The 26,927-nt window shown below is 43.8% G+C and overlaps 1 protein-coding gene across 8 annotated transcripts in view; it reads left to right on the forward strand.

The window, feature by feature from the left end:
* The window catches only part of MUSK (muscle associated receptor tyrosine kinase), a 78,902-nt gene that overhangs the window by 33,747 nt on the left and 18,228 nt on the right, over positions 1 to 26,927 (forward strand). For 4 of the 8 annotated variants that reach the window (XR_008445537.1, XR_008445538.1, XM_054033141.1 and 1 more), the window contains exons 1-4: positions 16,879 to 17,204; positions 21,576 to 21,751; positions 22,753 to 22,776; positions 26,527 to 26,615. Coding sequence is in view for 6 of the 8 variants with exons in the window: in XM_054033141.1 (XP_053889116.1) it covers positions 16,879 to 17,204; positions 21,576 to 21,751; positions 22,753 to 22,776; positions 26,527 to 26,615 (615 nt within the window). In the remaining 2 variants the exon portion in view is untranslated. Of the gene's footprint in view, positions 1 to 2,843; positions 2,969 to 11,451; positions 11,612 to 13,479; positions 13,487 to 16,878; positions 17,205 to 21,575; positions 21,752 to 22,752; positions 22,777 to 26,526; positions 26,616 to 26,927 lie in introns of those variants that run through there. The other 4 variants (XM_054033147.1, XM_054033144.1, XM_054033145.1 and 1 more) reach the window with 4 other exon arrangements.

Consider the following 26,927-nt stretch of genomic DNA (forward strand, 5'->3'; position numbering starts at 1 on the left):
GGAAGCATGTCCTCTGGAATGGTGGTCGAAGCATGAAGAGGCATATAAATGTTTAGCATGTCTGGCACATAAATACCTTGCAATGCTGGCTACAAAAGTGCCATGTGAACACCTTTTCTCACTTTCAGATGACATTGTAAATAAGAAGTGGGCAGCAGTATCTCCTGTAAATGTAAACACACTTGTTTGTCTTAGCAATTCACTGAACAAGAAGTAGGACTAAGTGGACTTGTAGGCGCTAAAGTTTTACATTGTTTTGGTTTTGAGTGCAGTCATGTAACCAAAAAAATCTACATTTGTAAGTTACGATAAAAAGTCACGATAAAAAGATTGCACTACAGTATCTGTATGAAGTAAATTGAAAAATATTATTTCCTTCGTTTGTCATTTAAAAAATGCAAATATTTGTAATCAAAGTAATATAAAGTGAGCACTATACACTTCGTATTCTGCGTTGTAACTGAAATCAGTATGTTTGAAAATGTAGAAAAACATCCAAAAATATTTAATACATTTCAATTGGTATTCTGTTGTGTAATAGTGCGATTAAAACTGCAATTAATCGCAATTAATTTTTTTGAGTTAATCACGTGAGTTAACTGAAATTAATCGACAGCCCTAAAAATGATAAAGCTAACTTCTTTAATCTCTGTGGATAACCTGTCATTAAATAATTGTCTGACACCTCCCTCATAATTTCCCACAACTGTGAAAATTTAAATTGACAGAAATCTTAACAAATACTTAAAAATAAACATCAATATTATCCATAAAAATTATATATATTGTGACAGACCTAGACCAGTGGGGTACAGGATTCTGGTAGAGGGCAAATATACTGGTCACTGGATGAGTAGTTTTCTGTTCCCTGAGTGACAGAGCAGGGTCTGCACTAGAGTAATCAGGAACCTGCTAGAACCAGTTAAGGCAGGCAGGCTAATTAGGACACCTGGAGCCAATTAAGAAGAAGCTTCTAGAATCAATTAAGGCAGGCTAATCAGGGCACCTGGGTTTTAAAAAGGAGCTCACTTCAGTTTGTGGTGTGAGTGTGAGGAACTGGGAGCAAGAGGTGCAAGGAGCTGAGAGGGCGTGCTGCTGGAGGACTGAGGAGTACAAGCGTTATCAGACACCAGGAGGAAGGTCCTGTGGTGAGAATAAGGAAGGTGTTTGGAGGAGGCCATGGGGAAGTAGCCCAGGGAGTTGTAGCTGTCATGCAGCTGTTACAGGAGGCACTATAGACAGCTGCAGTCCACAGGGCCCTGGGCTGGAACCCGGAGTAGAGGGCGGGCCTGGGTTCCCCCCAAACCTCCCAATTGACCTGGACTGTGTATTCTTCCTGAGGGGAAGGTCTCTGGACTGTTCCCCAACCCACATGGTGAATCTCTGAGGCAAGAAAATCCACCAATAAGCGCAGGACCCACCAAGATAGAGGAGGAACGTTGTCACAATATATATAAAATCGAATTCTGCCAAGCCTGCATAACCAGAGCAAAATGTAAATAGCTAACTTAGGTCCTGTGAAACTAGATGAAACCTGTGTAGTACAAGTGCTCATTTCTATATACAGCGCAAACACCAGGTTCAAGGATATAGGAAGATAATGTGTTAAAATTACCTTCCCAAGACAATGAATAAGGAAATTCTTTTCATGCCAATGCTAGTCTTGTATGTATGTGGTCTTTCAGAAGAAAAGACCCCTACATCACTCACTGAAGAGAGTTTGTAGACGATGGAGACACACTAATGACTCTATAGTAAAGGCCCAGACTGTTGGGGTATGTCTACACGACAGCTGGGAGCGAGTCTCCCTGCCCAGGTAGTTAGACTTGTACAAGCCAGGCTCAAGCTAGTGCACTAAAAATAGCAATGTGGTCGTTCCAGCTTTCCCTCTCCCATTAGGCACCAGGCTCAGGGACCCCCATGATGCACTGCCTCCCCTCGCCAAGAGAGGTGCCCGTGGTGCATCAGGGGAGACTCGTCTGACGAGGGAGTCTGGCCAATCAAGGAGAATGGGATCACGAGGCAATGTGGCGGCATTTCAGAATCTAAATATTTCAGTTTTGATTTTTTTGCCAAAAAAGTAAACGATTATTGCAGAAAAATTCCTCTTTTGTGACCACTAGCTGACATGCTGCCAGCACTGGGTGTGGACGGGGTATGGAGCAGTGTGGGGCCAGAGACACAGCTCATGGCTGCCCTTGGATTCTGCTTTCCCTTGACCTCCGCAAGCTCTGCCTCTCAGTGCAATGCTAGCCACTCCTCTCTTGGTGGGTGATATGATGGGAGTGGAGAATTTCAGGAGTCGGGGGATCTTCTGTGGTAAAACCTTCTTGGAGGTTCCCAGTACAATTCTGTCTGAACTTTAATGAAAGGCACCTCCCCCACGCCTTGTTAATGGTGTGCATGACTGATTTCTGCTGGTCCCTTGGGTGATAGCTTAAAATAGTTTTCACTATTTGTAGATGAGCGATCAGGTTATGCCGTGCAGAAACACAGCTTGTTGTGCATTTATTGTAAATTGTCCCACATCAATGCACTGTACGTGGGTTTATCCCACTACACCAAACTCTGTCCTCCAAATTCTTGCACATGCACTCGCCTCTACAGTTTGTTGGAGTTGCCCACAAAAATCTGAAAGCAAAATTTGGCTAGTATTGTGTAATGTACATAAAGATGACAGTTTTGGGGAAAAAAGGTATCTCATTTACTAGTGAATCTATGCAATGTGTTTATTCACTGCAGGGCTTGGACTGCCACCTCTTTCAAGATTTACTGAAGAGGAAGAGTATCTGAGCTTCATCTTTAAATAGTCACTTAACTAGTACCTTTTTTCTTCTTAACAGTTTTTGCCAGAATCCTGAAGGCTCCTGAATCCCACAATGTCACCTTTGGGTCTGTGGTGACTCTGCGGTGCACGGCAACTGGCATTCCCGTTCCCACTATCACGTGGCTTGAAAATGGAAAAGCTGTAAGTGCCCCTTTGATACCTCTGACTAATGAGGACTGGCATCAGGAAGAAGCATGATCTAATGAATAAAACGCAGAAGCGGGAGCCAGGAAGTTGGGTTCTATTCCTGTCTGAAATGATGTGGCGTGCCACCTTGGACCAATCATTGAACCTCTCTGAGTCTCATTTCCCCCCTCTGTAAACTGTGGATAATTGTACAGTGCTTACCTGCTTCATTGAGGTGTTGTGTTGAGTGACCTCTTAATGATTGCAAAGTGCTTGGTAATCCTTAGGTGCAAAGCATTATAGAAGTATGCAATACGGTTATTATTAGTAGTGCTCTACATCAGCAGGTCTGCATGTCTGATTTAGTGTTTTATGGGGCTTTTCTCACCATCTTTTCTGACTTTCCTTTTAATGATCCCTTTGATTGGTAGCCAAATAGATCAATAATAATAGGGCAAAAAGATACATGAAAAGATGACATGCTGACTCTGTTATAAAGATATCTAGCTTTAATTTATCCTGGCTTATCCCTTCCCCCCAGACTGTAGCTACAAGAACATCAACCTGGTACTAACATCTCACAGCAGTCCCATGGCATGGTTCTCTCTGTAAACAATCTGCCCACACAGAATATTTATAGGTTCACTGACTTTAAGGCCAGAAAGAATCATTGGATCATTTAATCTGACCTCCTGTATAATACAGGACCTTAAATTTCACCCAGTTACCCCTGTAATAAGCCCAATAACTTGTGTTTGGCTAAAGCATGTCTTCCGGAAAGGCACCCAATCTTGATCCGAAAACATTCAGAGTTGGAGAATCCACCACTTCCTTTGGTAATATGGTCCAATGTTTAATCTCCGTCACTGTTAAAAAAACATGCCTTATTTCTAATTTGAATTTGTCTGATTTTAACGTCTATCCCTTGTTCCTTGTTCTGCCTTTCTACATTGATTGAGAAGCCTTTTAGTGTCTGGTATTTACTCTCTATGAAAGTATTTATGCACCATAATCAAGTCTGCTCTAAATGTTCTTTCTGCTGAACTAAAAAGTTTGAGCTCTAAGTCTCTCACTGTAAAGCGTTGTCTCCAGCCCTCAAATCATTTTGTTTCTCTGCATCCTGTGCAATTTTCAACATACTTTTTAAAATGTGGACACCAGAAGACATGATTCTAATACCAATCCACCAATGCCATATACAGAGGTAAAATCACCTCCCTAAACCTACTCACGGCCCTCCTGTTTATATATCCAAGGATCTCATCAGCCCTTCTTTTGCCATAGCATATCACATGTTGAGTTACTTATCCATTATACCCCCTAAATCCTTTTTAGAGTTACTGCTTTCCAGGACACAGTCCCCCACTTTGTAGGCACGACCTACATTCTTTGTCTGTCGATGAATGACCTTTGGATGTATTAAAACACATTTTGTTTGAACAGGCCCAGCTTATCAAGCAATCCAGATCATTCTGCATGACCGCCCTGTCCTCATCATTATTTACCACCCTACCAATCTTTGTGTCATCTGCAAATTTGATCTGCAGTGATTTAATAGTTAATTTCAGATCACTGATAAAAATGTTGAATAGCATCAGACCCAGTACCGATCCCTTTTGAAACAGCCCCATTTGATGATTCCCCATTGATGATGACTTTTTATGATCTGTCAGTATTAATGCAGGTACTGCTAGAACCTGCAAAAAACCCTGCCTAAAATGCTCTCTGAATTTGTGAACTGTTCCCGCCCATGTTCTGCATTAAGGACAAAATGTTTGCCTGCCAGAGTGGCTGCACACAGCAGGATGAGGGCATGGGGAGCAATGGCCTCTACTGTGAAAATTAAAACAAGCAATGGTCCAGCAGCTCCATTGTGTGTTAGACATGACTCCCAGGAAGCATATTCTGCTGGTTTATGGGTGATGTCCCAAGACCTCTGATGCACAAGGAATGCTACTGAACTTAGAGCTGTCCCCAGGCAGCGTGGCTAAGGAACTGTCTGCTCTCCATTACCCCACTGCTTAAGGATGCAAGGGCAGAATATTGCCTTAACTGCTTTATCAGTTGGCTACTTGTATATCATCTTACCAGTAGTCAAGTGGCCTTTTCTATGTGTCCTCAATTCCTTTAATTCATCTTTAGTAGCCCTGAAAGAAGATCTTTAGGGACACTTTACTTTTCACCCTCATATTCTTTTCTATTGATACCCTCTATCCATTTGGGTTCGGTATGTGCAGATTTTGTCATCTGCAGGGGCACATGTTAGAGTACCCAAAGTGGATGAGCAAGGAAGCTTGCTTGAGGTCCTAATGAAAATCAGAGTCTTTCCGCATTCAGTTTTTGGCCCATATAGCACAACTGTTTTTTATAGCTGGGTTTAACACCATTTTGCAGGGACAAATGTTATTGGGAACTATTTCCAACAGTATATCTTTCTGGTGGCATAAGCTCTTGGGGAGTGAGCACTGTGTAATGACCTAGAAAGGTAGGCAGCATCTTCGTCCTGCAGAATGCTAGCAGATGCTGGGCCTTGCAGATCAGTTTTCCGTTGGAGGAGAAATCAATAAGGTGGAGTCTGGGTATCTTTTAGTGCAACTTGTTAATTTTACACTGTATACAACAGCCCTTGAAAACAGGCGGTCACAAACACCAGACAAGGAAATCTCCTCTTTCAAGAATTGCAGCTCAAATGCCAAGCCCTGGTTTTTAGGAAGAAAATTTGTCCCAAGGATTAACAAATTACAGAGATTAAGACAGAGAGTAAACTCTTCTGCTGCTTGCAACTGCTCCACCAAAAGGTACTAATATCACAAAACTAGCAACAATGCGTCCAAGACTGAACAGGGACCAAATGCTAAGAAAAAGATCTTGTAAGACCATGTGTAACAGCACTAGCTGATGACTCCTACATTGTCTTTCTAGTTGTGGCATCTTTGGGGCATCATACTCCCATGTGCTTGCCTTGTGGTTCATGCATTCAGTATGAATCACATGCAGTCCCCCTCATTCACATACACTCTCCAGATTTCTGTGTTGTGTTCTCCTGGGTGCTGGGCAACGTGTGTTCTTATATTCTTTCATAGCCACTTTCTGCTGCTCTTATGTCTGAGATCACGCTCCTATGGAGGAGCGGCAGAACAGCTGAGAAAACAGTAGAACCACAGAATTCTCTGCCTTCTTTGAAAAAGCCTTCTGAAAAGCAAGATCCCCCCTTCCCCTTATCACTAAATAGGCCTTAATATATCAAAGGAGCTCTCAGCACAGGATCCTAAATGCCTGTTATCTGTAGTATCAGGGTGCGTCTACACTACCCGCCAGATCGGCGGGTAATGATCAATCTATCGGGGATTGATGTATCGTGTCTAGATGAGACACGATACATCGATCTCTGAACACACTCCCCGTTGACTCCGGAACTCCACCGCTGCGAGAGACGGAAGCGGAGTCAACGGGGGAGTGGCGGCCGTCAATCCCGTGCTGCGAGGACGCAAAATAAGTCAATCTAAGTCTATCTAAGATACGTCGACTTCAGCTACACTATTCTCATAGCTGAAGTTGCGTATCTTACGATTTCCCCCCCACCCCCCAGGGTAGACCAGGCCTCAGTATCTTCTCCCACCTCAACTGCCAGCTCCTTTGCTTGACCTGGTAATTTACTAGTGCCTTTGTTTTGTGTAGATCCAGTCACTACAAACTTATCCTAGAGAAAGGAGGGTCTGACCAACACATCTGACCTCCAGCCAAGGGCTGAACTTTGTATACTCAATCCATTGCTTAACTGGGCATTGTTTGGGCTGGGGTCAGATCTGCTCCAGCCTCTATGCCTCCAAGGCAAAATCAGTCCCAAGAGGAATGCCTTCCCGACCACATAGCTTTAAATATGGTAAGGAGACCTTTCTTCAATGAGTGCCTGCCTCTACTAAAGTTAAACCAGGAAACAGGTGGAATCGAGCACATGTATTTAAAGACTGACTTGCAAGCAAGCAACAGCGAGTAATTTGAGGATGTGATCCCTGCAGTGTCTGTGTTGTTATAGTCTCTGAATGCTGACCTGTAATTGTCCTGAAGTTTAAAGAGGATGAAAGCACTGTACTGTAACTGTAGTAATTAAACTGCCATGAAACAGAAAGATGAAAGTTTCTCTAAACAGCAGCTGTCTTGACTTCCCAATGAACAAACAAACAAAAATACTGTTCCAATTCTGTTTCCCCTCGTTAGTCGTTGCAAGACATCACGGGACTGAACTATAGCTCTCTGTTGTACTGCAAGGGAGAATTAAGCTAAACACAAAGATATGGTAAAAGCCTCTTCTTTCTTACATTCCAAAATAGAATTCAAAACAGTTAAAGAAAATCCTACAGGGGGAAAAAACGTAAGCAATTTCTTTAACAAGTAAAGGGAATCAATACATTTAATGAAGACAATCTCAGGTTCCAAGTAGAAAAATTAACAGCCAATTTGTAAGGTCTAAAAATACAATTACCTGAAATTTTCAAGAGCTACATCAGAAAGACAAGGTGGGCGAGGTAATATCTTTTTTTGGACCAACTTTTGTTGGCAAGAGAGTCAAGCGTTAAAGCTTACACAGAGCACTTCTTCAGATCTGGGCCACAGACTTTGGTCCAATAAAAGATATTACCTCACCCACCTGGTCTCTCTACTATCCTGGGACCAACATGGCTACAACACCACAGCAAAAGCTACCCCAGGCTTTCTCAGGCTGTTTTACATAATGCAAATAACAGTTCGTTATGCTCTTGCTGTTTGCAAGCAAAGTCAAAGAGGGATCGTTTTCACACAGAGAGGCCTTGAGCTGAAATTGGCCATTGGATTATTTCCCCCTGTTCCTGAAAGTTCTATCAACTGACCTGGCAAGCAAAGCATTTTGCATTGTGTGATCCAGGCTGAGAAGGAACAGTCCTGACTCACTGTTCTCAGATTTCCTTTCTGAGGCCCATTCCACTGAGTAAAACTCCACAGAAGATCCCAGACTTGACTCAGACCCTTTAATGTTTTGGCACTCATTGGATACACAGGAAGAAGAGTGCAGAGGAAGGGAGGGAGGCTTATATCAAGACATATGGAGACAGTGATCCATGGATCAGGAGTTTCGGTGAAAAATAAGACTGACAGGCTCCATGCTTGCAGAGAAGCTAACAGAAACGGTCTAATGATGTAAGAGAAGCATTTCAACGAAGAAACTTATTAAAGCCCAGTCAGCCTGGCATACTAGCTCGACTATTATTACACCTGGTTGAAATCCTGAAGAAATTCCTTTTCCATACCAGCAAGAATGGATTGCAGTTTTGTATCCAAAGAAGTGGGGGCAGGACAAAAACTCTCTTTGCTCAATTATCTAATCATGAACAAAGGTAAATGTTTAAGAAAGAATGCATTCCTTTCCTCCGAAGTTGACTTCATGGATGTAAGGGGCGGGAATGTCTTTTGGTTCTGTGTTTGTTCATCTCCTAGCACAATGGGGTCCTGGTCCAGAATTTGGGCCCCTAGCCACTACCCCAGTAAAAATAGATGATAATGATAAGATAATAGTATGCATCTGTGTGATAGGGCTTAACACCCATCATCTGCAAGGCTAGCAATGCACTTTATTAGTCATCTTTGCTCCTAGGGAGGTGAGCAGCTAATTGGCTAATGGCCAAAGGGGGCCGAGATAAGCCCTAATAAATAAACTGAAGGATTTTGGTTGGGGGAGGAGGAAGAGATGGCAGATGAGACAGGTCTCTCGGACTGAGAGAAGCCATGGGCTAGGGTGCACAGACAGAGACAACAGGGGTAGCACAGGTAGCAAGGGAAGCCCTGAGATGGTGTCTGTAAGTAGAGAAGACTTGAGTAGCCCAAGAGGGCAGAAGAACTATTCAGTTTAGTTTGGGCTTGTTTATAGCACCCCAGAAGGGGTCGGAACTTAGGTGACTTAGACGAAGGGCTGAGACACACAAGACTGGGGCCAGAAGCAGGTGACCAGCAGGAGGCGCTAGAGCCGAAGATAGCTGCTACATCCTGCACTCTGGGGGTGAGTAAGTCCTGCCACAGTCCTCCACTCTGCCGATTTCAAACGCTGGTACAATGCGCAACCAAACTGAATATGTGTGACCTCAATAGTATTGTGCTATTTGGAAGACACACATTTAGTTAAAGCTGTTGCCAGATATTTTCTACAGGCAAGACCTCTGACTGGGATGACAGGAATTCTTGAACTAGAACTGATTCCTGTTAATAGAAATCTCACTCCTAACATCACACTGGATAACTGATACTAAAAATTATTCCTGCCGTGTGGCAGTAGCCATTCTAAATATGGCCCAACTCCTTCCCTGGCCCTGTTGCCTCTCTCCAGTTTGATTCTGGCTCCAGAGACCTCCTCACTTGCTCCTTCCTGCTTCCTGACTCCCTCCCCATAGCGGCTTTCAGTAACCTGTGCATATATGGGTATACACCAGAAACTGAGAGCCATTAGCCAATGAATCCTAAAAACATGGATGCTGCACACCCTGAATCAAAATGGATCCACGGTTTGAAGTTTGTTATTTTTCCACTTGATTTAAAAATAATATGGTACAAAATCTGACAGACTAGATCCACAAACAATAAAAAGAAGCCATAAGGCTGTCTTAAACACCCAGCTAAAGTGAGTTTACGGCTGCTTTTTGGTACTGGAGTATCACAAAGTATCCGGAGCCTGATCATGAATCTGTCTCAAAATGCCAACTGTAAAGAAGGGATTTTCCTGATGGTCCAGTGCTGATCTACAGACCTCAGAAACCAGCACAGATTAGGGAGGGTGGGCAGATTCTGATAAAATAAGCGGCAACTCAAAATCCTAATCCAACCACCTCAACCTTTAAAGAGTCATTTAATTCGTCAGGCCAACTCTAGACGTGCAAGTGCTCACAAAGCACCAGGATGGGAGAAATCAAGGAGTCATTGATGTTGATGTCAAATTTCCCAATAGTTTCAATGGGACCCACAATGTTTCCATCCTGACTGCAATTGGGAGGTATTGAGAATCTCCCAAGTAAGTTTCTTCTCATGGGATATCCAGCTGAAGAGTAAAGTTCAATGGGAGTTGAGGGTAATGAATCATAATTTTGCAGACAGAAGTGTTCAGACAGTATAACTTAGCTTTGGATAAGCATTTACACTAGAATACACAACCTCTTGAGATTCAGGAATTATTAGCATATATTCCCCTGTGTGGTACTTGTTACTCGAAGCATGGGCATTGTCCCATTGTCTTCAGTAGGACTACTCCTGTCTTTCATGGTAAACGTGTGCTCAAGTACCTTGCTGAAATGGGGCCTGCAAAAAGACGTTCCAGATCACTAGCCCTAATTCCCATTGTCAGGTAGCACGGCTAGGATCCAGAAGAGACTCTCACTTGAATTATTCGTGATGGTTTGACACTGTCTCTGGCTCTCAGTGGTGGAGTACGCTAACTGCTCAGCATTAACTTTGTGATATGATTCTGCAGGAGCTATAATGGACTATCATCTATAATTGCAGTGAGTGCCAGTGCTGTACCAACAAGAAAAGATGGAGCATAAAATTATCCCCGCCTAAAATCACATAGCTCCCAGCTCACTCGTGGATTTCTGAAATGGGCAAAGAGAAGCACCAAATCTGAACTCTTTCACGTGTTACTGGGTGGTGCAATGTCAAAAAGACCTTTCATAACATTGGAGCCAGAGCACTTGTTCTGTTCAAACACTGCCTTAAAGCATGGGTCTACCCTGAAAAGTGTAAAAATGGTTTGTGAAAATTTGAGATCTTGACTTTTTGTCCTAATTTGGGACAGGAAAATTTTCAAAAATCTCTAAAATGTGAACCATTTTCCATCCAGCCCTAATCCTTGGCTGCCATATTTAAAGAAATGCAGTGAATTCAAGGGGAAATTTGCTCAGTTTACAAGTAACAAGATTTTTTTCCCCTACCAGTGAGGCCTGCAATCTCAAAGCCATGCAATGTTCTTTGTGGCTCATGTACCATCACCAATAAAGACAGATCCTGGACCAGACCCTCAACTCAATTACAAAACTCAATATTACTCTGTGAAGTTGCAGTTTAGTTAATAGTTATTGATGTAACATGAAACAGAAAGGAATCAGACTCCCCACTGCGTTGGCTTTGCACTGCTAACTAGGATAAAACACGCTAGGCTCTGTTTTTAGAAAGTGTGGAACACCCACCTTCTGAAAAAGAGACTCATTAAAGATGTCTCACATTGGGCATCCCAAAATCTCCAGTGATTTGAAAATCCAGACTATTAAAACTTGCTTTTGTCCGTAAAGTCAGCTGTTATGAAGGTGCCATTTTTATGCAGTCCCTTTTCTGACCGGGCCGTACTTTAACTCACTGCCACTTTAATCCACCTGGTTCAGCTTTGTTTGTTTGTTTGTTTATTTTAAAAATTGTCTTTTTAAAAAAAAAAAAAACACCCTCAATCAACCCCCAACCCATTGTTCTGTTCTTTGATCTTTTAGGTTTCTGCAGGATCTATAGTCGAAAGTGTGAAAGACAGAGTGATCGACTCCCGACTGCAAGCGTACGTCACCAGGCCAGGCTTGTTCACGTGCATTGCCACCAACAAACACAGCAAAACCTTTGGCACTGCAAAAGCTGCAGCGACTATCACTGTGTCAGGTATGCTGAAAAGAAAAGGCTTTTACTAAGCATCTTGCCACCCAGCATTAACTTTCTCCTGTCAGGAGGAAGGAGTAGGGGAAGAAGCTTTGGAGGATGTGAGGGGCTCTACTTAATAATAATTTACAGTGGGTTAAATTTGACCACAAGTGCAACCCCCTGCTGGGCTATTTCCTTATACACCTCTACCTCGATATAACGCTGTCCTCGGGAGCCAAAAAATCTTACCGCGTTATAGTGAAACCATGTTATATCGAACGTGCTTTGATCCACTGGCGTGCGCCCCCCCCCCCAGAGCACTGCTTTACCGCATTATAGCCGAATTTGTATTATATCGGGTCGCGTTATATCGAGGTAGCGGTGTATATCATTATGCTTCAGAGATTGGCACAGCTGTCATTTCCTGCTTACTTGCTGTTGTCTTGCATGCTGGGTCCCAGAAGTGCTGTGTAAGCTCATCCTTGTGGAGGAAGTCACAGTATTAATATCACCTAACGGCAAAATGAAAATAACCTCAATGAGCTACTAGCATCTTGTTATATCAAAGAAACCATGGAGCTTGGTGGCAGAACGGGTTCCCCCCCCACACACAGAGTGAGATTGCAGGGCCGTGCAGCTACTGGTCCTTAGGTGACTTCTCTGTTTGTTAACTGAACTGTGCTTTGGTGGGGGGACCTCCTGTGCTGTGAACTGGTATGATAAAGCAGGGAGGAACTGTTGATTATTGCAGGATAAACTGAGGGCCCAATTCATTCCTGCACTAGCAGTTAGTGACCAAAAGAAGATAGTTTGCCCCTCCCCTATTCAGGAGTTGGTTTGTTTTCCCATCATCCCCAAAAGACCTAGAGCTTCTTACAAGAGAACACTTCAGGCTTGATGGCAGAATTACCATAAGTCCTGAGTAAAGGGCAGTTTGTAGCTGTACTGCCCAAGATAAAAGCCAGTTCCAATTCACTCCACGGTTCCCCCCGGCCCCAGGAGGAAGTAATCTGTGTCAGTCCCTTATCGGGAGCAAATTACTTCTTTCTCTGCCAGCTCAGCTGCGCTTGCTAGCATATTGTGGGGGGTAAAGATAGTGCTCCAGTCATTCCTGACCCCCGCCTGTTAACTCTCTGCCCAGCTCTGGATGCTCTTCCCCACGTGCTGTGCTGGTATCCTGCACAGGCACGTAGGGTGAGCCACAATTTAACCTTCAAGGCCATAGGTGCTGACTCTGTGGGTGCTCCAGGGCTGCAGCACCCCTGGGAAAAAATAGTGGGTGCTCCCCCTCCCTCCCAGCACCCGCCACAGATGCTGTTCAGCGGTGTGCAGGAGGAGCTGGGTGGAGTGAGGGTATGGTGCACTTTGGGGAGGAACGGGGCGGGAAGATGTGGGGCGAGGATGGAGCGAGGAGCAGGAAGGGGGGTGGGAAGAGGTGGGGCAGGGCCTTGGGGAAGGGGTGGAGTGGGGGTGGGACCCGGGACGGAGCAGGGGTCAAGCATCGCCCAGGAAATTAGAAAGTCGGCACCTCTGCTCAAGGCCCTACATTATGTGGCCACCAACTGCTGATCTGCTGGCCTGCTAGAACCAGCGCCGTTGGCACTTGGATCACCACCATCCATTTCAGCAAGAATTTCACAGAAAACGCATTCCTGTTCCTAATTCATTCTCCTTCCTCTCTTCCCAAAACACATCCAGGAAGCAAAGTCTTGGCCTCCCTCTCCCTTAGAAACTACAAATCAATGACAAAAGAGAATGGCAGAACATTTCCTGTATGAACCTTTAAGTTTTGCATTCAAGAAGAATGGGTAAAAGGTCACTGACAAACTTTTCCCTTTCTCTCCCAAACCTGGCTCCTGTTGTGGCTGGCTCATGTGCCTTCCCAATAGAATGGAGGTAAGTATGTTTTCTTGTCTGTTGAGGTGTTTGTTTGGGCCAAGGTGGCTGGGAGAGGAGATGAATTATGAACAAAGAGAGTTTTGTTATATATTACCAAAACTAATGGATGAAGTGTATTGACAGCAAGAAGTAAGAACAGCATCTTAAAGAGGTTCTCATATGTGTAACACTGTTCTTACTATACAGGTAGTTACTGGGAATTGGCTTCTAAACAAATTAAACTGTTTCTAATAGAGCAAATATACTCTGAACCAAATTCTGTTCTTAGTTACACACTGTGGCTCATGAAATTTGGATGCTGGTACTGGCTTGCCACTGTCTTACTTATAGGGTGTCCAGACAGAAAGTGTGAACAATCGGGACAGGGGGTGGAGGGGTAATAGGAACCTATATAAGAAAAAGACCCAACAATCAGGACTGTCCCTATAAAATCGGGACATCTGGTCATCCTACTTACTTAGGGTACGTTTACACTGCACACTCCTTATGGCAGTATGTAGAATACATACATTTCACGCCCCCTCTAGCATGGGTATCAATAGTAGTGTGGATGGTGAGGCATGCATAAGTGAATAGAGTAAAGACACACCTGATGACTCTCTAGACGTCCTCCTCGGTCTACACTGCTATTTTAGTGTCCCGCTGATGGAGTCTTTCCCTGACACAGGGAAAGGCTCCAGCAGGGAAGAACAGTGGGGAAGGCTCCAGTAGCTTCTAAAGAAAGACTCGAGCAGTGGGGAAAGACCTTGACCGGGGGAGGCCTTGGGAAAAGGCTCTGGCAGCTCTCGCACTGCCGGAGCCTTTCCCCGCTGCTTGCCTGCCTGCCACAGTCTTTCACTGCAGTGTGGATGCCGCTCGCTTTACACGGCGACATGCACCTACATGCATCCTACATGTTGCCACCACCAGTGGTGTGAAGTGTAGGCGTAGCCTTAGTGATCTTGAGCAAGACATTGAACATGTCTATGCTGTCTCAGTCGCCCCATCTGTAAAATGGGGATGACAAGCTATAGTTATGTGCAAAGTATTGACCTCTTGGACTATCACAATTAATTTACCATTTATTGAAATATCTAGTTATTAAACCATCTATTAAACCATTCAGTAAACCTTTATAAGCTATTCATAAATGGAACCTTAATATAAAGTGACTGAAATTGCTGTGGTATACTCATCCCAGTTGAAACCAAGGAGTATAGAAAGTAATAGGAGAACCTCATTTGAGATTTCCCCTCTGATTTCCAGAATGAAGATTTTTTGAATATATTTGGTTGAGCCTTTTTAAATTCCTTCATCGCATTTGACTGAAACCTATTTAGGTTCCTCTGTCACGGACCACAGAATTGGGCAAGTAATTCATAGCTGATCATTTACTCTGTGAATTCAGCCCTCCTATTCTCTTCACTAGTAATCTATGAGCAGAATTCAGTTTTTAGCATTTGTCATTCAGTGCCATTTGACGCAGATTTTAGGTGTGCATCTTTTAGTCCGTGTCTCCACAAAAATTCTTTGCAGCAACTGTTCCTTTCAGCATTTGCTGTTCAGAATTCACTTGAGTTTTAAGATGATTGCACATACACATTCTTCTGAGGTCTCTGAACACAAGGAAAACATGAGAGTAGCCCTGATTGTTGCTATCAAGCTATTCCTGTGGGCCGCTTGCCATAATAGTAGCTGGTTTCACAGCTGACCAGTGCAATCCTATGCATGCACTTATTGCTTCCAACTTTCTCTGGCTAAGGGTGTGGAGGACATCCCTCACCCACTGAACAGTAAAATAATAACTTTTTATAAAAATTAATACAAGTACTCCAAGAAGGAGCTGACCCTGCCATGTTTCTCATTATGACAAACATCGCTTCAGTATAGCTGCTGACGTCACAGCGCTGGTTAGGAAACCTACCCTCCATAACATCTTTCTTGGAGGGCAACAGCTTACCAGCAGGCGCATATTCATGGGCTGAGGCTGACTGACACAAGCAGAAGTCTCCTGGTCAACCCATGGAGCGTGCATAGGAATGCTGTGGTGGCAACGTTCAGTGCTGCCATCATTCCTTCCTTACTTTTTTTTTTAGCAAATATTTTTTTGTTTTTAAAAGCTTGATATTGACCCCAAAGCTGGGCAATTAGAAATGTAACACAGCCAGAATATGTCATTAGATTCAATGATTTTCAGATGATATTTTCATAGCAAATTAGGGTTGGGAAAGGCTTATGCATTTGTCTTGTTTATTCCCTTGTCAGTATGCTTTTTTTGAGGAAATTGAAGCTGTTCTGACAATGAGTAATTTGTGGAGGGGAAAGAAATAAAAGGAAAATATACAAATAGCTCCACTGGCTTTTCCAAATGGTTTACATGTTTCAAAATTGAACCGCATTGACCTCTGTTAAACTGACTGAATGAGCAACCAGGACAGCTGCAGCCAGGCCCCATCCCTCTGCATTTTGAATGCTCTCTGGTTAAAGTCAAGGCAGACGCTCCCAGGTGCGTGCTCATACACTCCTCCTGCGGTGTAACCACTCTTCACTGGATGACTCATGGGGGTGTGAATGTCTTCACGTGAAAACAAAACTCCATGTTTTCAGTCCTTGACAGTAATCCCAGCCTAGCTGGCAGCTGCTCAATTAGTTTCTTTTAAATAAAGCCGTTTGTAATAATAATTATAAACCTCATAAATTGTCATGCTTTTTTACTATACTTATTCTGTACTAGGCCAGCCCCTTCTGCTTTTGGTCCACACTGGTAGTTTTGGGTATGCTCCAATGAAGGTGACCAGATAGCTCGTGTGAAAAATCAGGACAGGGTGGGAAGGTAATAGTCACCTACATAAGACAAAGCCCCAAATATCAAGACTGTCCCTATAAAATCGGGATATCTGATCACCCTAGCTCCAGTAGGTCCCCTAGCAACAATTCTCATAGACTCATAGACTTTAAGGTCAGAAGGGACCATTATGATCATCTAGTCTGACCTCCCGCATGATGCAGGCCACAAAAGCGGACCCACCCACTTTCCCTTAACTCAGCTGTTGAAGTCTCCAAATCGTGATTTAAAGACTTCAGGTCGCAGAGAATCCTCCAGCTAGCGACCCCTGCCCCATGCTGCGGAGGAAGGCGAAAAACCTCCAGGGCCTCCTACCCCAATTCACTCCTACCCCCTACCCCGTGGGTCTCTTAAAGAGATATCTCCCAATTAGGCATATGGGTTACACATGCACAGATGTCTCCTGCAGTACATTGCACTCATGCTCCAGACAGAGCAGAAATCTTGTGTAAGTTGCACCTGGTTCCATGTTTGGATAGCACCTGATTGTTTTAATGGTTATATTTGCACTGCTGCTTCTTCACGGTCTAATTAGCTTTATAAATACCGTCTTACTGATGCAACTATGCACTTCAGCCCAGATTACCGCTGTACACTTACTCCTGTGTACATTCCCCCCACCAGCAAACTGTACAAGGGTGATACAGGCTACTGCAGCACGTACAGAGGTGAGGTGTGTAGTGCTATCTTGGTGAAGGATGCTCTTGTTTTCTTCAACTCCTCCTATGCTGACCCAGAGGAGACCCAAGAGCTGCTTGTTCACACTGCCTGGACTGAACTGAAAACGGTGAGTTCATTCTGCCACCCGGCTGCTGAGTCTCTGCTGTGTAACTACATCTTCCAGGAGTGCAATCCCTCAGGAGTTGGACCGGCTCCAAAGCCCGTGTGCAGGTAAAAAACATTGACCAGCTGGGTGGATTTCAGGGAGGGCGGGGGCAGGGGGAGTTTGTCCAGACAAGAAGTGGGGATGGTAAGGAAGAACAAGAAAATTACCTTTTAATGTTTAAAACGATATAAGTGTGGCATTTTTCTTTGCCCCAGTTTCAGCTTTGTTCATCGGCTCATGGAGGTTCCGAACCCATCCCACTGAACACAATCACAAAGCTTACTTAAACTGCAGTGAGGGTAGGATCAGGCCCAGACCTCTTTGTAATATGGAGGGAAGGCAGCATTAAAGAGCAAAAGCACTTTCAAAAATATCCCATTGGTTTTCCATCTGAAGTGCACAAGAGGTTGAATGAATGAATGAGTTAACGTCTGTAAAGTGATCTGAAGAAGAATCGTGCTATATTATGTAAATGCTAAGTATTTTATTAGTATTGGGTCGCATCATGAAGTCATTATTCAAAGTAAGGACAGAGTATGGGCTGCGGGATTTGGCCAACCCAGTAAAATAAACGCAATAAATTATTTTAACCATGTAAAAGAAAAAGGTCAAAACACAGAACAGGTCTGATGACACAAATGCCAACATACGTATTTGCATGCTCTGATGGATAACCATGCATAAGTGCCCATTGGTGCATCCGTGCTAATGCAGATGTACCTGTTTGTGCATATAGGTTGTTTGGGGAAAGGTAATAATGACTCCCAGGTGGTTCAAATGAACCTTTATCAGAGCAGTGTGCCAATCCTGAAGTCTTGCCTCAGCCAAATCTCGGATTGGCAGAAATGGCAAGTAGAGATGTCAGGACTGGATCCCCTGAACTCAAACCAAACAGAGTCAAGTGGTCTCTCTAATCACTATTACCGCTATTGTTATATAGGGGTCCACTATCCCAGTCAATGAGGCATCCTACCAAAATCATTCACCTCTTTCAGTGCAACTCCCGGAGCATCTCTAAAAACAAGTCATTTAGGGGAAGTCCCTGTATGAATTATGATGATGTAGCATGCATTGAATTTGGTGAATATACTGTATACTAGATTTGCCAATCCACACAGTAATCTCTCAGCCTATTTTCAGTTTATGTGACAGTATTTATATCCAAACCAGTCACAATGTATTTGTCAAGCAAGGCTTTCCAAGGTGCTGTATTAAATATTACACCTACTGCGTTCCCTTCCCCCACCGTCCACAAGTGGCCCTCCATGGACAGAACGCCTAGTGACTCAATGGAAGTTCTATCCCTAGAGGGCTTGAAAAATTATGGCCACAGCCTAAGCTGTATAAACCAACCTAGTTCCTGCAACAACTGAGGCTCTGGCCCAGGAGGCCTAAGGGTTTGCAAGAGAATTCGAGATTAATAGATTTGTCTGGAATGATCTATTTAAACCGCCCAGCTGTTTATTGCCCATGGTTTCATTATCACTCTGTAGATACACGCGCAATTTATATATATGTTCCATTATTTTAATATGGATTGAAGTAATACAATGACAATTCCTGAGACGACTCCCTCTTCCTGTTTTAAAGATCAAAGAGCAGTACCACAATGATTTTCTCCAGAACTGCAATACCAGTACTACTTCTGCAGTCTTTGATTTCTGAAATGTAATTGTCAATGGTTCCGAGCCCTTGGATGCAGTTCAGATGGTCTTGTTGATTTGTATATATTAATTTTTCCAGTTATATTATCTGCTCTTTATCAGCAGCTTTTTATCTTTCTATTGCAATTGGCCAGATCTCACCACTTTTCAAATCTTGTTAAATTCCAGTTTTAAATAAGAAATTCAGTAGCTCAGACATTTTCAAACAGATTTCACCAGCCTACTCTTTTATTAAGAGACCACTTTCTCTCTAGTATTTTTTTACCAAGGTATTTTTAAAAAAAATTTCTTATTCCCTTTACTCTTTTTGGTGAGCATTAGCTGACTCGTTTAGATTGCTTGGAAAATCTCACCCTTACTGTTCTGGTCATCCTCTTTGTCATGAATGTTGGCAGTTGTCATGCTTCTGTGCTGACTCATAGGTCATTCTAAAACCATAAACCCCAAATCCATTATACAGTATATTTTCATAGGATGAGGTTCCCTTGGGACTATATGATCATCACTGATATTCATTCAGAACAAGTAGGTAGTCTTGGTTTAACGTTTGTTTACCAGGTACAGGTACTTATCTTGTAGTTTACAAAAGGGATGACTTGTTGCAAAAAAAACCCAGTGAACACCATGAATCACAGGGAATCTCACATTCTTTCCAATTGACTCTGGAGTCCCTGGATAAGAAGCACTGGGAGAAATGGTGAATTGCCATATTTTGAGGAAAAGTAACTTCTCATCTTATGTAGTTATTGATTGGCTCCATCCTTCTCCCTGTATTGCTGGCTGGGTATGACAATAGCTCAGGCAGGAGAAGAATGAGTTAATTCCTTTTGAGATACTGCTGCTCTTAGTACTTGGTGGATCAGGCAGCAAGTAACATTTGTATGTTAAAAAATAATCTGGAATAACCAGGTGGCATCTCTGCTTCTTCTCTTAAATAAGATTCTGTTTTCCCTAGTCCGAATGTTCAGTAAGAGGTTACTGGCCCACCTGTCCTTCTGCTGATTTTGTGTATCTCCCATTTACATTACATAAGGATTCTAACAATGGTCTGAAGTCATCTATCTTTATATGTGATCTCATCAAGCTCATCCACCTCAGAATTAGGTTTTGTACAAAGGACTGCTTACATGGCCCCGTCACCATGGCATCAGAGAACTTCAGAAACATGAACGATTTTAGCCTCACAATGCCCCTCAACAGCGACGTTCATCCCCATTTCACAGGCACAAAGAGCTTAATCAACTTGCTCAGGGACACGCGAAAGGTTTGTGGTAGAGGCAGATCTTGAACCTGCGTCTCCCAAATCCCTGCCCAGTTCCCCCAAGATCATCAATCTTCCCCAGTTCAGGGTGCGTATCTCACTCCTGTGGAATGTGCTGTTCAATTAAAATGGATATGTCTGGCTGAACTTGGTGCTTATGGGAGTTAGCAAGGAGACAGCACTGGCTAAAGGCAAGCACGATGCAGGTAGGCTCTGTGCATTCTTCTTACACAGCTCTGCCCCTAAATAGAGCCTTGATAGTGCACTCATTGCAGCCGCAGAAGAGCAGCTGCCCCATCCCTTGGTAAAATATACTCCACCTCAGCTGTGCTATCACTGAACAGTTGCAACTCCACAGGGGCAGAACGTTTTATAAAGATTCGCAATGTCCCCAGCTATTATTAACATTAATCCTCACTGGGTAGTAGGGAAACTGGTGGCAACAAAATGGATAAAACTGCATCAAATTGCAATGTGGTGCTTTAGGTTACACATTTCTAGGGGTGACTGATTCAGTTACTATCATCATGTGCCAACTGCTCAACTCCTAATGATGCCAAAGCCGGTGCTGGTTTTGAATAGTAGGCAAGCCTGTGCCACAGACTTGGCTGAGTCTGCCAAAATCATCTCCACTTGTAACTGCAAAGCTAGTATTCCAGCCCAGGTTTCCAAAAAAATGAATGGCTGATAATTAACCAATTACCACCCCCCAAATCTTTCCCAATATTCAGGGTATGACAGGAAAAACTGTCTGCTTTATAAGAAAACCCAAACTGATGGCATGCTATTCCTGAAACAACTGAAAAACCATAAGCATTATTTAAAATGTCAATGAATTTCAATAATTTATCAATCACTTTCAGAGAGTCACCTGGGATGAAAAACATCAGACAGTCCTCTTTTCTCTATTATTTAATATTTCTATTGACTTAGCACCTAGAGATCTCATCCATGTTGGCATTTCATTGGACTAGGTGCTATAAAAAGGTCTCTGTCCCAGAGAGATTACAGTGAAAAAGACAAGACATAGCAGGTGGAGGAGACAATCAAGGAGACCAGAGCGGGGAGATAAGATTAAAAAAAAAAAAAAAAAAAAGGATGTGCACAGTTCTCAGCCAATCAGGAGGTAGTAATGGCAGCTGAACACCTGGTGTCAGATTGCAGCTTTCTGTCTGCATTACGGGAGGGAGGTGAGTTTTGAGGCAGGACAGGAGGTGGTTAAGGTGACCCACAGGTGTGAACCCATGATACAGAATGACATGCTTTGAACAGAGTGCAGCTTCAAGGATTTCTCTAGAGCAAATTATTGTATTTCATGCAATGTTTCTGTTACAGTTTATGAGCTGGATTCACAGTTCGTATAAATCAGCATGGCCCCATGGAAATTAGTGGAGCCACGCCGATTTCCAGCTAAGCATCTGTCTGAATAACTTTTGCACACCATTGTTAATGCAGTATTTGTCAGCAAGCCATTGACTGTGTATTTCACTGTTCTTTGTAAAATAATGTAGAGAGCATTGCCTTGCGGTAAAGGATCTCTACTGCTTTAAGGAATGGCTCTCAATGGAGGAGAACTCCCAGAAAGGGATTTACAAACCAGGATTAATGCTGCTCGCTCTACCTGAATGCAACAGACTTCCCAGCCTGCACCAGGACCCCAAGGCCTGCATCAGGATTCCATATTTCGGTAACTGAGAATTCTGCTTGCTGCTGTGCTAAATGGAGTCCAGGCTTAGCAAGAGTTTGGGGAAGAGGGGAAGGCCTGAGACCAGTGAGTGATCAGGACCAAAGTGTGGGCCAGATTATGCCCCAAGAATGTAGCTCTCTTCTTCACCAGGGAAAGGGGGATTATCAGACATGTCAATCCTGCCCCCTTTCCTTGGGCTCCATGGTGGATTCGCCAAAGTTTTGGGGATCTGTGGATTGGATGAATGAGGGAGAGTGCATCCCCCTTGCACCCAGCAGTAAACCCAAATACACCCAGGGGCTGTAATAGCTTTCCTAAGAAAACCCTCTCTGCAGGGGAGCCCCTTTAAAGAGGGATACCAGGGGCAGGAGAAGGCTGGGGAGTCCTTGGCAGTGTGACTTCAAGGGAGAGGGGCTGGCTAAAAGAATCCCACTCATCACTGGAGACACATAGGGTACACTGGATTTGGCCCATGGTACCTTTAAATATTTATTAGACTGTGGCATGTCAAATGCCCTCTGACAAGGAAGAAGACAATTGTAAAATATAAAATGTACAAATAAAATAAGAACTGGTAGGAAATCAGCTTCCTAGGTATCAGTCTATGTAGTTGGAAGAGGCTCTTGAAGTAAATTGTAGCCTTGTAACATCTTTAGTTCTACTTTAACCTGTGTTTGAAATGCCAAATCCGGTGCACTGAAGAACGAAAGGAACAACAGTTTGTTTATTTGGTCTGATTCCAATGTACAACCCACTCAAAAAACAACCACCTTATTTTAGAACCACTGGTCTCAAAACCAGTTGCTAAACCCAGTTTTGTTAATGATAGTGTTGCCACTTTGAAGAACTGGTGTATTCACAGAGAAACTCCCCAGAGCGCTTCTGGGAAAGAATGTTTTCCCACAACATGTGAGAGCACTGATAGTAGCTGCACCATTGAACAAAGATTTCAGTTAGAACATCTGTTGCTTACTTGTTGTTTGTCTTTTTTTTTCCTCCAGATTTTGAGACAGAAAATACAACCAGTAAGTAGATTCCCTTGGAGTTTAGAACTAGAGTCCTTGACTTGGTCTAGTTGTTTAAGATGCCATGTTGCCAACTCTCATGGTATTTGGGAGCAGAGGGGGTTTTTTCAGCCCCAACTACCTACTGGAATCAGGTTATTACCTGAAAATCTCAGTTTTCATTTAAAAAAAAAAAAAGCTCTCAGGCTTGGGGAGAAAATGTGATCCCCAAACTTTTCAACGTCAGGAGGCAAATAAAAAGAACCAACAAATAATTCATTTTTAAATCTTGTGGGAGCCAATCTCATGATGTTGGGGGGCCTTGACTCATGGTCTTTGAACACTTGGGGGGGGGGGTGGTAAATCCAAAGATGTTTCACGTTTAAAATATTTGCAATATATACTTTTTTCTTTATGAGGAGGCAAGATTTTTGCAGCATGACGACTCTTTGACTGTTCATCCCTTCTGTGGAGCTTTTGATTTGATAAATTGTGATGGTCAGGCCTTTGCATGTGTGTATGTGACTCCTCAGTGTAATGCCAAAAGCTCTTCATAAAGACTGCGAGTTAACCTCACTGCTTTGACTGTCTAGCATTCCCACAGACAAACTAAACAGAGCCAGGAGGAAGAATGAATGTGGAAGGGCAAAGGAGAGGAAGGGAGAAGAGAGGAGCTGTAGAAGGGTGGGGAGAGAGAGAATAAAAGAAAACAAAACAAAACCCAGAGGCCTAATCTCTTGTACTTTTGCTTCCACCCTTGGGAGGTGCTCAGATACTATAGTGCTGGGCACCTAATGCAAACAGAAGAAAAATTGGGGAGGCAAAAATAGGCTTTTCCAGATAATATTCTCTCTCCCCCCACAGCTTCCCTCAAGGTTTGGCTTCCAGAAGCAGCCATCCAAATCCCCAGAGCACTTCCCTATCATAGTGTGCTGTGAGAAATAGCTTAATTCATTACAGCTGCTCCACTTGTGCTGCTTTGACACAAATCCTTGCCAGGGCCAGCTCTGGCTTTTTGGCCACCCCAAGCAAAAAAACCAAAAAAAAAAAAAACCTGCGGTGCGGCCGGAGCGCGGGTGCAAGGGGACCGGCTGGGGGGGGGGGGGGGGGGGGGGGGGGGGGCGGAAAGGGGAGGAAGAGAGAGAAGGGGGCGGCCAGGGCTACAGCGGGGGCGCTGCCACGCGGCCCCTCCCGCTGCGCCGCCTCCTGCCACCTGCCACGAGGGCTCCGCTCCGGTCTGCGGGGAGGGAAGGAAGAGGACTGCCCTGCAGGGTGCTCCGGCCTCCTACAGAGTGTCCGGAGCGGAACAAAAAAAAAAAAGCGGCCGTGCTGCCCTAGGATTGGGCGGAATGCCGCCTCCAACAATCTGCCGCCCCAAGCACCAGCTTGCTCAGCTGGTGCCTGGAGCCGGCTCTGATCCTTGCATTTAAGGCATAGAGCTGTAGTCCTTGCCCTGCTCAGAGAGGAAGGGAGGGGGAGAGAGAGAGAGAGAGAGAGAGAGAGAGCGCATTAACCCTTTCCTGATCATTTTTGGGTCAGAGGTTTTAAATGCTGTGGCAGGTCAGAAGAGAGACTGTAAAAATGCTACCTGTCTGTCTAGTATCAATGGCATTTTACCAAAGGACACTTTATTTAGCTGATATCCCTCCCCCCCTCCCTCCCCCATGTCCATTCAGTCATATCTGCTGGCTTTCGGGACAAAAGTAAGATTTTAGTGCTTTTTTGTTACAATATCATTGCCAATCCATACAGCTATGGGAGAGTGAGCTGGATTGTATTCCAACTCACACATAATCAACAGAGCTACTATTAACTAAATCCCAAATACAGAATCTCTGTTACTCCTTGCTCCTTCCTATGGGAGGCCTGCCATGTGAGTGGCATCTTTGTTTCCCAGTTTCTCACCACCCTTAGACAGAAACAGGAGCTACTTTTTTGATAATTGTTTCCAACTCCAAAAGGTCACTAGAAAGTGTCTCAGCCATTATATGGATGTTTATTTCAGACATGTGGTGTGAGTACCAAATCAGAGAGCATGGGTCACTGTGCACGGCTTTTATTTTTGTCAAGAAACAGGCTAATGCTTTAATGGCATCTGGGTGCCAGATCAGTCATTAAACAAGTTTCAGATATTATTCACCTTGCCTTTGAAAGGGAAACTCCTAAAATATTAATTCTGTACTGTCAGGACATTGTCGTTGTAGGGTCTGGCGTGTGTTTTCTTTCCTCTGCCAAATGTGTAATGCAGGGAGCCCTGTATGAAGTGTTCAGGGACTATAGAAAAGAAATTATTATAGTAATTGAGGCGTGGAATGCAAGAGATTAAGGGATACTTGATCATCGACGATGTGTTTGATTTACTCTAGTAGCACTACTTCCATTGGTTCTTTTGAACTTGTACTGTAAATGTCCACCCTAAATATTTACACCTGCAACCTAGGTCTGTACCCTACAGACGAGGAATGGGTAAAATCTGTTCAGACAAAATAAGAGGCCAAACCTTTTGCCCCGAACTCCAAACAAATCTTTCCTGAAGTTCAAAACTGTTAATGTAACTGGTCACCCTGTTTCCTAATGTTGTCCCTTCTTGGCACTTCTGGTGTCTGGCCAGCAATGGAAGAAATGGTGCTGAAATAGTGTGAGAGGTAATCCTTGTGGCACTTCCAGCCGTCCCAGAAGCAGCTAGATTAGGAAACCTTGCATTTAAGCCTATTCTCACAAGATTTCCTGCTCAGTTTTTCTCCAGAGTGAATAAGCTTTGCATATCTATCTGAACTGTATTCATTCTTTATTCTTAGTATCATTGTGTGCAGGTACCACCTACAGTGTCTAGGCACTGTGCACACACACTATACCCTGAAGAGCTTACACTCGCATAAGACAAGCACCTCATGTAGGTTGGAGAAGAGGGACACAGTCACAGAGCCCGATTCTCCCCTCTGAAGCCAGTGGACACTGCTGCCCCCCTGCATCTCCAGGAGCTTGTGGGGAACCTCTGTTGCTAGTCCCGAGGGAAGAAGACTGCCCTAGGTTACTGCCTGTCTAAGGGGGTGTGAGGCTGATCCACAGGGGTCCTGTGTTTTGGTCTCCGATTGGCATGATCTGGCCCTGGAATTTAGGTCCCAGTGACTATTAGGGGGGCTTGTGCACCTTAATCCCTTACGTATTTTTGAAAATTTTCCCCTTCGTTCCTTAGAACCAACTCATTCTAATCAGATCGGCAAACCTTTTGATGTATAGGATGGTATTTAATTGTACAGTTCTAAAAAGCTGTCCCTCTTTTTATTCTCAATTTTACAGGAAACAAGGAATAACTAATTTTATATTCTGTGCAGCTTTGCTTACTAGATCTGCATATGAAACAACTAGAAAGATGCTCGTAGGCTGTTTAGAGGGGTTCTGTGCTGCATTTTCTGTAACAGGAGGAGTGAATTGGATAGATGATGGACAGAATGGCTAGACTGGAATCTGAACTCACGTCACAATGGTGTAAACCTGGAATAACTCCACTAGCTTCTTTGGAGTTACACCAGATTTACCTTTGTGGAGCTGAGTTCAAAATCTATTCAATGGTGTGAACAGAAGTCTAGATAGTCTCTTGATGGCAGACTAGCTGTCTGGACACCTTAATGTTCTCAAGGGTGTTTTTTTGCTTCTAATCTGCTGGTGTGGTCATTTACTCCTATTTTATGAAATTGTTTTTCCATTTTTGATTCACTGTGCCGCAGTCCATTGTCTCACGTCACTTGTTTAAATGGCCTTTTCCCACAGCAACTTGCTACAAAGGCAATGGCAGGTTCTACCAGGGTTCTGTCAATGTCACCACCTCAGGCATTCCTTGCCAGAAGTGGAGTGAACAGGTGAGCATCACTTTATTCAGAGCTACAGTTGGGGTTGGATTTATAGTCTAATGCTGGGATATCCAAAGGAGTCTAACAGAAACTCAGTGGAAGTTGGGCTGCTGCTCTAGAAAAATCTTCTGAAAATCCCAGCCTAAGTATACTGCCTTGGGTGTACAAGTCTACAGGGGAGTGGGGGCAAAGATGGCGTCTGAGGAGCCAGCCGTGTGCTAGGCATCTCCCCTGCATTAGAGCAACCTGAAAACTGGCTTAAATAGTGCCAAATGCCAATGATAAAGGGGTATTATGGCAGTTGCAGATCAACTGGGCAGA

This window comes from Malaclemys terrapin, chromosome 6 (genome assembly GCF_027887155.1).
Source record: "Malaclemys terrapin pileata isolate rMalTer1 chromosome 6, rMalTer1.hap1, whole genome shotgun sequence".
NCBI classification, from domain to species: domain Eukaryota; kingdom Metazoa; phylum Chordata; order Testudines; family Emydidae; genus Malaclemys; species Malaclemys terrapin.